The sequence below is a fragment of the Micromesistius poutassou genome (assembly GCF_964030765.1).
Source record: "Micromesistius poutassou genome assembly, chromosome: 9".
Classification (NCBI taxonomy): domain Eukaryota; kingdom Metazoa; phylum Chordata; class Actinopteri; order Gadiformes; family Gadidae; genus Micromesistius; species Micromesistius poutassou.
In genome coordinates, this window is record NC_140279.1 from 10244398 (window position 1) to 10256897 (window position 12500).

The 12500-nt window shown below is 38.0% G+C and overlaps 1 protein-coding gene across 1 annotated transcript in view; it reads right to left on the reverse strand.

Annotated features, from left to right (window-relative positions):
- LOC311353688 (ankyrin repeat and fibronectin type-III domain-containing protein 1-like) overlaps positions 1-12500 on the reverse strand; it is a gene marked incomplete at both ends in the record, with an annotated part of 39480 nt that overhangs the window by 19778 nt on the left and 7202 nt on the right. Inside the window, one exon of the mRNA XM_084473581.1 lies at positions 1462-1669. Coding sequence (XP_084329707.1) covers positions 1462-1669 — 208 coding nt within the window. The remainder of the gene's footprint in view (positions 1-1461; positions 1670-12500) is intronic.

Genomic DNA, 12500 nt, shown 5'->3' on the forward strand with positions numbered 1-12500 from the left:
AACAAAGGACCCACATCACTCACGTCACATGACCCCTTCCACCAATCGAATCACTTCAGCTGAAAAACACTTTGTCCTGTTCCAATTGGTCCACTCATGTGCTTGAGAATGCTGATTCAGTACGAGAACAATTTGAGATTAGCTACTGGGACGTTGAAGCACTTCGAGTAAACAAGGCAAAATCCTTTTTTATATTTGTATTTATTTATTTTATAATACATAACGTTTTATGTATGTTATATATTTTCTTTTCTTTCTTTCATTTTATATTGGTTGGTTAATTTTGTTAATTTTGTTTTCCATTTGTTTTTTATACTTTTAATATGTGTTTTACGTGTTTTATGTCCATTTGTTTGTACTAAGATATATGTATAGTTCTTTGAGTTCTTGTGTGTATAGTTCTTTTTGGTGCATCTGGCCTCTCAACATCGGCCCATGGACAACAGATGCATAATAGCTATTTTGGCTAATTATGGCACATTGACATTCTCATGTTTATTAATGTGCACTGTTTCATTATATATATATATATATATATATATATATATATATATATATATATAGTAGTAACAAGGGAAAATGCTAAATCTTTTAAAGTTTTACATTTTTATTTATTTATTTTATAGTATATTTAAGCAATAGATCACGACAGGCTGTGGTATGTTCTCATTATACCACAGTTAAGGGGCGTTGTCCATTTCACTGATTGAAGTGATATATTGCTTTTATAAAATGGTTACGTAAGTATGGCGAAATGAAAGTCATAGACACCCTCAATTTTGAAAAAGCGAGAAAGTCGGAAAAGCATTTTTTTTTAACGAATACAAAAAAGTAGTCCCTCCTGGCTGCCTGCAAAGTGTACGGCGGTTGCTATGCAACACACTGTAGCGTCCTTCAGAGAGAAGGCTAGGCTAGAGACGGTAGCTTGGTTTGCCGGCAATTTAGCCTACTATCGAGTTCACTCACCGTGTGCCTATTGCTTTACAACATTTCCACCCTCTCCATCAATCAACATATTTTTAGGCTTCAGTGAACTATGCTATTGGTTTTATATATAAATAAACAACAGTTCAAGTTAGGCGCGGAGTGATACTGAACTCTGTAAACTGAACGGGCGTCATAGCTGTGTGTATACGCTCAATATACAACCGTTGGGAACCAATCAGATCGCTTGATTTAAGCCACCCGTTTTATAAACACATTTATATATGGATTATCCAAAAAAAAATTCTAAATCCTTTGTTTATATATATATATATATATTTTTTAAAGTCCTTCTATCAGTAGCCCCTCCCTCTCTCACCTCTCGCAGCAAAACCTCTGTAACCCAAACGGAAATCATGCTGGGAAGTCCCGCCCCCTCTCTCTGGCCAACGGAACCCCCCTGTTCCGTGTTCTCCTCCTGTGGGGAGAGGAGGCGCCTGGGAACAGGTTAATGCAAAGTAGTGCACGGCGACTCACAGTGGGGGCTCTCTTTGGCCCCGGCGCGAAGGAGCAGCCTGGCCATGGGGGCGTTGTTGGTCATGATGGCGATGTCCAGGGGCAGCAGACCCTCACTGTTTGGGGTGTTGAGGTCCAGCTCCTCCAAGCTGTACTGGGTCAGCAGCAGCTGCACCAAGTCCAGCTCCTGGTGCTCCACCGCCTCGAACACCGCCTCGTTGCACTGGAACTACACACACACACACACACACACACACACACACATACACGTTTACTTTACCAACAGGGGACTATCGGTTTTCATCAACCAAGTGTGGACCTCTATTTCTGGTCATTTTAAAAATACAAAAACATAATACAGAGTTTAGTTTTAAGTACTTTTGTCATAATATAACTTCAAATTGTTGTTTTTTATTTTTTTAAAGAAGTTGCCAAGAGGGGACTTGAATCCTTAAGCGATATTTACATATCTAAGAGGGGACTCCATTCACTGCAGCAGGGGAGCTGTCTGGGCCTATTGTTTCACTCAATGAGTGTTTGCCAACCGCAACTGTTGCTTCTGTCAGTCTTAACAGTACAAGAGGGGACCTTCTAGTGAATTTAATTGTGTATAAAAATAAATGCTCTGGAATCTATCTTGAAGAGAAAAAATAATCTATTTATGTAAATCACAGATCCCACAATTGAAAAACATCATTTCAAGATATATTTAGAACAGTTAAAAAATGTGTTTTGCGATTAATTTGCGAGTTTACTATGGACAATCATGCGATTAATCACGATTAAATATTTTAATTGATTGATAGCCCTAGTTAGTATTTTTGCTCATGACAAAATTTCCCTCATGAAATGTCTAAAGGCTCTATGAATTATTTTTTACTATAGAGGAAGCAGTAAACTATTTTTTTCTAACCTAATGAATACATAAATGCTGGAGTGTAAGTGTCGCTCCATACCATTTAACAGGGGACCAGTGTCATTTTGTACAGGCTAAGAGGGGACTTCTGTCATCCTGTACAATCCAAATGGGAACCATCTTTTCTGTTTAACAGCACAAAGTAATAAAAAAATCTACACATTAAACTTTCTTTGAAGGTCTGTATACTATTGTGCAGGTTCTGAGATATGCTGTAGGCAACTCCATCAAAAGACATGATAGCTTTAAGGCTGTTCAAGTGCAGGGAACAGTGTTTGTTGATTGATTGAACCGTGATCAATTGTGGTAGTTAAAACTGAAGTCATGTTATTGTGGAAAAACTGTCCCTTACATAAGTTCACATTCAAAGAACAGACAAACTTTGTGCTCTAAAATATAAAAGATGGTCCCCACTTGGATTGTACAACATGACACAAGTCCCCTGTTAAATGGTATGGGGCGACACTCACACTCCTGCATGGATCTATTCACGAAGTGTGGAAAAGACTAAATGTAATCCTCATCAATAACCAATAATCATCTTTTAAGATATATTTAGAACAGTTAAATGTGCGATTAATGAGCAATTTGCAAGTTAACTATGGACAATCATGAGATTAATCACAATTAAATATTTTTAATTGATTGACAGCCCTAGTTAGCCCTGTTATATATAAGTATTTTTTCTTATGACCAAATGTCTCTTATGAACTATGGAAGAGCTGTCTAAAGGCTCTATGGAAAATGATTTATTTTCTACTATAGAGGAAGCAGTAAACTATTTTTTTCTTACCTAATGAATACATAAATGCTGGAGTGTCGCGCCATACCATTTAACAGGGGACCAGTGTCCTTTTGTACAGGCAAAGAGGGGACTTCTGTCATCCTGTACAATCCAAGTGGGAACCATCTTTTCTGTTTAACAGCACAACGTTAAAAAACAAAATTCTATACATTAACCTTTCTTTGAAGGTCTGTATACTATTGTGCAGGTTCTGACATATGCCTTAAGTAACTCCATCAAAAAGACAGATGATAGCTTTAAGGCTGTTCAAGTGCAGGGAACAGTGTTTGTTGATTGATTGAACAGTGATAAATTGTGGTAGTTAAAACTGAAGTCATGTTATTGTGGAAAAATATCATTTAGAAAAAACTGTCCCATACATAAGTTCACATTCAAAGAACAGACAGACTTTGTGCTCTAAAAGATGGTCCCCACTTGGATTGTACAACATGACACAAGTCCCCTGTTAAATGGTATAGGGCGACACTCACACTCCTGCATGGATCTATTCATAAAGTGTGGAAAAAATGTTATCCTCATCAATACGTCATGTGACAAAGCTTGACAAGAAAGAAATAATTGTTTAGTGTTTTGTCAGTTTCAGTGTCAGAGATGTTTCCTGCTATATCTCTCTGCAGAGGGATATGAACATTTTGTCCCAGATCCTTAAGAGGATATTCAATTGTTTGCAAGTAGAAATGCTGCCTGGAAACAACTATTTAAAAATAATGACAAATAAAGATTCATCAGATTGTCAACAATGCAAGAGTTAAGTCAGCTAGAAGATTGATTTAAACCCAAAAGGCCACTGTTAAACTACCGTATAGATTTCTTCTACTATGCTCTGCTGTAATTCTTTACCATCTCCCATTAAAAAAAGAAAACTAAAAATAAATTTAAATGGAATGGACACATGCAATGATGCTTCCAGAGACAAAAGCTTAGCAAAACCTACAATGTCAGAAGCAGTGCTGGTTGTGGTTCAAAGTACAGAAATGTAAATGTATACTGCAATACTCATACTTAACCTTAATTTGTGGTTTTCTTTCTGATTATCACACAATTGATCAAGTAATGATGAACACATACTGGTGAATAAAGAGGTGAAACCATTTCAAGGCTGTCAAAAATTGCGGAATCTCAGAATTTGATGTGAGAGTTTGCATAAAGTGGAAGGCACACAACCCATGCAGCAATTTTTTTTAAAATAATTGTAGGTATTATAGTCATAGTTCTTCTTTAGTCCTAGCTCAGCTCTTTATTCAACAGGGTTGACTTTGAACAAAGGTAGTGGTTGGAAAAGAGTACAGGTCAACTTCCCACTTTTACTTGCAGCATGCAGTTACCACAATGTATCAATCAATATTTTAAAATGTTATCCTGGTAATCCTTATCAGTGGTACAAACAATGACATAATGATTTTCTGATCTAAGACATAGGCTTGTTAGACAAATAATTTAGTAATGAAATAATTGAATAAACGAAACACTGCATACCTTTTTATTTAGAATAATATGCATTTTTAAATAAAGGGCGTCTTTCTTTGCATATATATAGTGATGATATTTAGTGATGTCTGTTTTTTTTTATCATCACTATATATATGCAAAGAAAGACGCCCTTTATTTAAAAATGCATATTATTCTAAATAAAAAGGTATGCAGTGTTTCGTTTAGTGATGTCTGTTTTTCTGTCTGCTGTACCCTAGTCTCTTGTGATCAAGGGAATGTGATCTCAATGAGCTCACCTACTTAAATAAATACTATATAAATTAGGGAATATCTTTTGAAGAAGACTGTTCAGTACAGTTCCACAGACTTGACAAGGAGGATCTAAGCTTTACATGTCTTGCAACTGCAGGTTGGGGGTTAGGGTTAGTCAAACATAGGCCCCTGAGTGCCCACTATAGAAAGGCCTAACGACCATCGTCAGCTCCAGGTAACCATCCCCCACACTGCAGACGATTAGACAGACACAGGTTGAAACAGAATGATGAGCAGAGAGCAACAGCATCTGCTAAAATACCCCCCTCCCCCGCTCTAAAGTTCACTTCTCAGAGGCTGAACTCACTCAAGTTAGGATCTGTGAAGGGCATGGTTGCTGGTCACTCAACTTCTTAATGTCCACATAATGAACTAAACCATAAAAAATATAATATAATAATATACAACTGTTTCTAAAAAGGTGTCTATGAATGCAATTAAGTCATTACTACACCATGCACAATGCCATACTATGAAATTATCATAGAGACATTAATGATTATTTAATCAATCAGGCTCCTTTAGATATGCATTTCACCCCATCAATGTACTGGTAATTTTTCATGTCTTTATATATTTTTTTTAAATACCTTAAAAAGGGTTATTTTCCTCCAACACAAGTCTGAACTAAGCAGCACAAAGTATGTAAATCCATTCCATATCTCAAAATTAGACCCCCCCCCACCCCCCCTAAAAACGGTATATAATGTGAAACAAAATTGTATAGTTACAAAATCCTACTGTATCTCTATAGTTAAATTAGTCTTTTATTATGATCACAGCTATTTATTAGAATTCAAGTGAATAAATCAGCTAGTTTGATATTATCTATAATAAAACTGGCATGTCTGATCCTAAGATATATATATATATATATATATATATATATATATATATATATATATATATATATATATATATATATATATATATATGTATATATATGTATATGTATGTATATGTGTGTGTGTGTATATATTCTGGACATTTGAGTTCACCTTTTATCTACATTGCTGAGGCTATAGTGAGAGGTAAGTTCCACATGTTTACCATTCACCATGTATTTCTCGATTAATTCAATATTTTCTTCAACTATGTTGTAAAAATACTGTTCTGAGATTAAAATACATGATTCTCTGTTCAAATCAGTATGAAGATAAAAACAATTCATGAAAGAAACTCAGTTGCTTTGGTTATAATTAATAAGCCAGAAAATGGTGTATTCTTACAATCTGGCCATAACATTATATGTGTAACTATTACAAAATATTTCAAAGGAGTAGTTTGACCTTTTGGTGAAAATACAGATTTGCTTACTTGTCAGGGGTTAGATTCGAAGATCACTGCCACTCTCATATTTGTACACTAAATCACAGCCAGGAGGCTTGTACAGTAAAACAAAACATAAACATGATGGCTAATTGGTATGTTGTGACAGTTATTAAACTTGTATCATACTTATATTATCTGAACAAGATTGAACAAAATTCAAATTATAGACACCCCAACTGTCAATGGAGACATGTTTGTATATTTATATTTACACATTTTGTTATCCATCATTTATCTCAGGAATTTCCGTATGTGATGAGGACTTCTCTCATTCTTAACAATATTAAACATATGCTTTGTAAACTGCCGTTAATACTTTTACGTATTGTTGACACCTAAAATGTAGAGTGGCCTTTATTTGTTGAGTATAAAATTAGACTGTGAAAAAAGTAGGCATACAGAATGTTGGTGAAAAACTGTAAAGCATAGTAGTTGTGAGTGAGGGGATGGTAGGTATGATTAGTGAATTAGATGATCAATCTACCATTCTTATCAGTCAAAGTTGACACTTGGTATTGTTAGAAACTTAGGATTAATATATTACATATCATGGGAACTTTGTATATTTAAAATTATTGATTTAATACCATACATGTTTCAGAAAACCTCTACTTCCTCCTGTGATATATGAAATCATATGCAATCAGAAAAACTCTCTCACAGTTTTTGTGCATTTTATAGCAATCTCGATGGAAGACAGCATTTGAAAATCTTGACTCCAAGCTCGGCATGATGAAAATCGACCATATAGTATATTTTATCTGTGAACAGTGTTCTTTTGATTGATTTTCTAGAATAGCTATTTTACAGTGAAAAGATCCATGTTGCCTGTGCCTATGTTAAATCATAAATGTGATATCAGCATATTTTGACCAATTTTTTAAATATTAGTCAAACAACAGCAAGGATCAACAAAGCAAAATTATCCACTATCAGCCTATGTGATGATGAGATGTGTCATCACATCCTCATCCAACAGCATGATCTGAAAGGCTCAGGAATCAGTGCTTCAGTAGAAAAGTGTGAGGTGATTAATTTGAATAGAGACAGTGGGGGTGGGGGATTGAATGGATTTTCAGGGGGGACCTAAGTATGTAAGAAGTATGCAAGTATGTGTGTGGGGGTTGGGAGAGGGACTCTTCACACCAGTGTGAGTGTGAATGTCACTCTATGCTATCTAAGAGGGAACTTCTGTCATTATATATCAGCCAACAGTGGACCCCTGTCATTCCATACAATACAAGTGTGGACATTTTTCTGCAATGCAACAATTCAAGTGCATTTCTTTAAATACAGATTTGGGACTGAAGTACATTATAAAATTGGTATCACTAATTGTAAGATGGTAAATCAAGGTACATTTTGGGGATTGAACAAATTGAAAGGTCTTGACCCTAAAAGTATAAAATTATTTTAGCACACTTATTTATTATTGGTACAAATTAATAGATATGATCTTGCTACTGACTGTTCTATTCCTAATTACAGCTTAGTGTCTGTTTTCTTTTCCCTACATTTTTAAATTCTAAAGTATGCTACTTACTACTCCCTTGCCTTCTGGGTAGCCCTTTAATTTATTTATTTAATACAGTGTCATAGTCGACAATTGTTAAGCGATCCATTAAAGCTTCTCATTAAAGATTCTGTTACAAAAACGTACTAACATCATGTTGGACAAATAATTATTACATTAGTTGAGATTACTATCTTTTCGTTACAATATACTTTTGTTATTTCCTCTTTTGATAAAAGCAGAAGTGTGAATGTCGCTCCACGCTATCTAAGAAGGGACTTGTGTCATTTTGTAATAGCCAACAGTGGACCCCTGTCATTACATACAAAAAAGTGTGGAACTTCTTACTGTAATGTAAATCAACAGATAAAATGTGTTCCTTTAACCATAGACTAAGCAGTTTGCAGTTGTGAAAAAAATAAAAACCTTATTAAGTTGTCCATTGTATCTCAAACAAACTTATGATTTCTGGGCCTCTATCCTATATACCACGCTAAAGTACTCTCTGGCAATATCCAAAATAGCAAGTTCTGTTGTTGCTATCCTTAGATATATAACTTATAGAGATATAAGCTGTAAATACAGCTCACTCAAAAAGCCACAATGACAATATTGTTGTGGCAACTTTACTTACAAAATAACATTATATATATATATATATATATCATATTTAGATTGTTATCTCTTAAGAACTATCAATTTTACTTATTTATTTCTTACTCATCTATGTTGGAGTGTGAATGTCACTCTATGCTATCTAAGAGGGGACTTCTGTCATTATGTATCAGCCAACAGTGGACCCCTGTCATTCCATACAATACAAGTGTGGACATTTTTGTGTAAGGCAAATCAACAATTAAATTAATTTCTTAAAATATAGATTGGGGACTGAAGTACATTGTAAAATGAATGGAATTCACTAATTTGTAAGATGGTAGATCAAGGTAAATGTTGGGGTTTGAACAATTTTAAAGGTCTAGACCCTAAATCAATTTTAAAGGTCTAGACCCTAAATGTGTCATTCTTTTACCAGACTTATTTATTATAATTTTTTATTGGTACAAATTAATATATGGTCTTGCTACTGACTGTTATCTTCCTAATATATTCCTACTAATTACAGCTTAGTGTTTGTTTTCTTTTCCCTGCAGTTTTAAATTTTAAAGTGTGAATGTCACTCTATGCTATCTAAGAGGGAACTTCTGTCATTATGTATCAGCCAACAGTGGACCCCTGTCATTCCATACAGTACAAGTGTGGACCATTTTCTGTAATGCAAATCAACAATTAAAATGCATTTCTTTAAAAAATAGACATTGTAAAATGTATGGAAATTACTAATTGTAAGATGGTAAATTAAGGCACATTTTGGGGATTGAACAATTTCAAAGGTCTAGACCCTTAAAATGTATTTTAGTTTTTTATAATTCTTTATTGATACAAATGAATAGATAGGAGCTTGCTACTGACTGTTCTAAAAACACTAACAAATCATGTTTGACATTTAATTATTACATTAGTTGAGATTACTATCTTTATCGTCTATCCTGTCTTAACTTTTAAAGCTGAGCCTTTACATTTTGTCAGAAAAATACACTAAAATATCATGTTTCAAGAGACTGGTTTTCTTTACTAAGTAGGCTGTTTAACAGCCCTCTACAGTCTGAATGACCTCCTGGGGCTGCAGGCCGTTCACACAATAGAGGAGTGTGATTGAAGCGACGTGTGTGAATTGGTCATTGAACTCCCAGCTCTGGCCAGCAGAGGCGCTGCTGAGTATGGACTAAACACTCACACACTTTCAGGTCCCCTCTTGGCAAAAGTTGAGAAAATGCACCAAAATGTTTTAGGCATGTTTTTAGCTTGATTTAAGGCATGACCAAGAGGGGACCTGAAAAATGTCCCCTCTTGGCTCGGAGGTCCCCTGTTGGTGAAGGTGTTACGACACCGAAGTCCCCTGTTGGATAGTTAGGCAAGTGCACACACACACACACACACACACACACACACACACACACACACACACACACACACACACACACACACACACACACACACACACACACACACACACACACACACACACACACACACACACACACACACACACACACACACACACACACACACACACACACACACACACACACACACACACACACACACACACACACACACACACACACACACACACACACACACACACACACACACACACGTGCACACCTCGGTGACGCCTCTCCCAGTCGTTCATTACCCGGCCGGTCGGATGACTCTGATTCGCTCTCTCGTGTGTTTGCCTGCAAATGGAAACATGAGCCGGGATTAGGAGAGTTACACTAGAACATAATAAGTCCTATTTACCAACTAGCAGGCGGCGGCGGCGTGCTTTGAAAAGCCGGCCCGCTCGCTCCGCTGTTGACTGTTTGGATATAGCGCCGCTACCACGACGCCGCCGCTATAATACAAAGACAATTATTCAGTGAATTTTAACTAGGATGTGATCCCTGGAAACTGGTTCTGCTTTTGTCGCGGCGGCGGGTTTGAGTGAGGCCATGGCACATTTAAATCTCATTACACGTGTGTGTTAAACCGATGCAAATCTCGCCAATCTATTCCTAAAACGGCCTTCTCCTCGCTCGGCATTAAAATTCATGGTCACCTGCGGAATTTCGGGTGGAAAGCACATCGTCTGAGAAGCGCACGTTGCTCATCTCTCAGTTTCGGCTCTGGAGAAGACCAAATAGAAACGGTACGCCGTAAAATTGCAAAGGAATGAACACTCAGGTTGGGTCTGCAAACGGTCAACTTTCATCTGGGTACTGTATTGTTTCCAAAGTGAAGTGAACCACGAATTGAGAGGCATTCGCCGTGTGTGGATACGGGGTGTGTGTTCTTCCGGGGGCCGAGATGAGACCAAGCCGAGATGAAGCGCAGAAGAGATTACATTTTTTCCGCCCGTGTTGTGGCGGAGGGGGGGGGGACGTAACGTAGCGTTGTATTACCGAACTCACCGATGCATTATTAATGTAAACCTGATGAAGGCAGGTGGACGGACCCTGGAGAGAGAGTGAGAGAGAGAGAGACTTAATGAGCGTCTCTTCCCCCCCCCTCTCTCTCTCTCTCTCTCTCTCTCTCTCACACACTCTCGCTCTCCCCCCCCCTCTCTCTCTGGCAGATGCCATGTTGCTCTCTGAGCTCTGACTTTACCGTAGTCTCTATTTAATTAACAAATAATCCTAATTGACTCTGTGCTCAGCAGACCTCGCGGTCATGTCCGCCTGCGTTCCCCATCAAAGTGTGGAGGACTTTTTGTGACTCCGATAATTTGTTCAAAAAAATACAATTAAATCCCCGCCGCCCCCCGCGGAGCCGCTGATCTAAAGGAGTTGTGTATCTGAAGCAATTCATCCGAGGGGGGAAATTGAAACATTTGTTCAACTGAAATCTGAAATGCAAGGGCTACACCGACGACGAAATTGTAAAATAAATGTCAACCTTTTTTTTTAAACAACATTATTTATATTTTGCCCGACAGAGTATCCAGTGAGAATCAGCTCCCGGAGTCCAGAGACACGAGTTCAAATCCCCGCTGACCAAACTCCGAGAGAAATGCATCGTCTGCACAAATCGGAGACTCGATAGGCCTACGTTAAAAATAAATAAATTGACTTTTTATTTCTAAAACAAGCCGCGCATTAGAATAAGGAACAAATAACTATGTGAGTTGTATGGCTCCTGGAGGCTGTGAAAAGCAGACAGCAGCCAATAACACGGAGGTGACAGCGTGTATAGAGCCATATATTATAATGAAGAGGATCCTAAATTCACTCTGTGTACACGGCTCACACGCTGCTGCTGATCACCGGCATGGGAATTGCTTTTATAGAGGAGAACATCAATTTAATTTTACACTTTCAGTAATCCTCGGCGCGGTGGCAGCGGATGTGAGGAGGCCTCGGGCGCGTCGTGTTTCTGGTCCCATACTGCCCCCTTGTGGCCGCGCGAGGAACTGTACCCAGGGGACGGTGGTTAGAGAGGTAGTGGAGCGGGATAATGAAAGAATGATTACCTCACTGTTCACACGATACCATGGGGTGTCTGGCTGTGTGTGTGTGTGTGTGTGTGTGTGTGTGTGTGTGTGTGTGTGTGTGTGTGTGTGTGTGTGTGTGTGTGTGTGTGTGTGTGTGTGTGTGTGTGTGTGTGTGTGTGTGAGTGTGTGTGTGTGTGTGATACCCACTTTTGGGCATGAAGTGCATATTAAACAGGAAATTATTAAGGATGAACTGCTGTTAATTACAATGACTGTTAACACACACACACACACACACACACACACACACACACAACCTGGATGGTATGCTAGAGTATGGCATGTAAAGGTTCTGCAGGTTTAGTGGGCTGTTCAGAGCCTCAAACCTCAACAACTGATGGCTTCTACCTGTCTCACCCTCATACCTCACCCTGCTGTCTCACCCTGCCTCGTCACCCTGTTGTCTTACCCTCATACCTCACCCTGCTGTCTCACCCTCATCCCTCACCCTGCTGTCTCACCCTCATACCTCACCCTGCTGTCTCACCCCTCTATCTGTCCTTCTCTCTATCTGTGTCTGTCTGTCTGTCTATCTGCCTGTCTCTCTGTCCTTCTCTCTGTCTGCCTGTCTCTCTGTCTGTCTGTCCTTCACTCTGTGTGTCTGTCTGTCTGTCTGTTGATACTCATTGACTCAACATTGAACATAGCGTTCAGTATT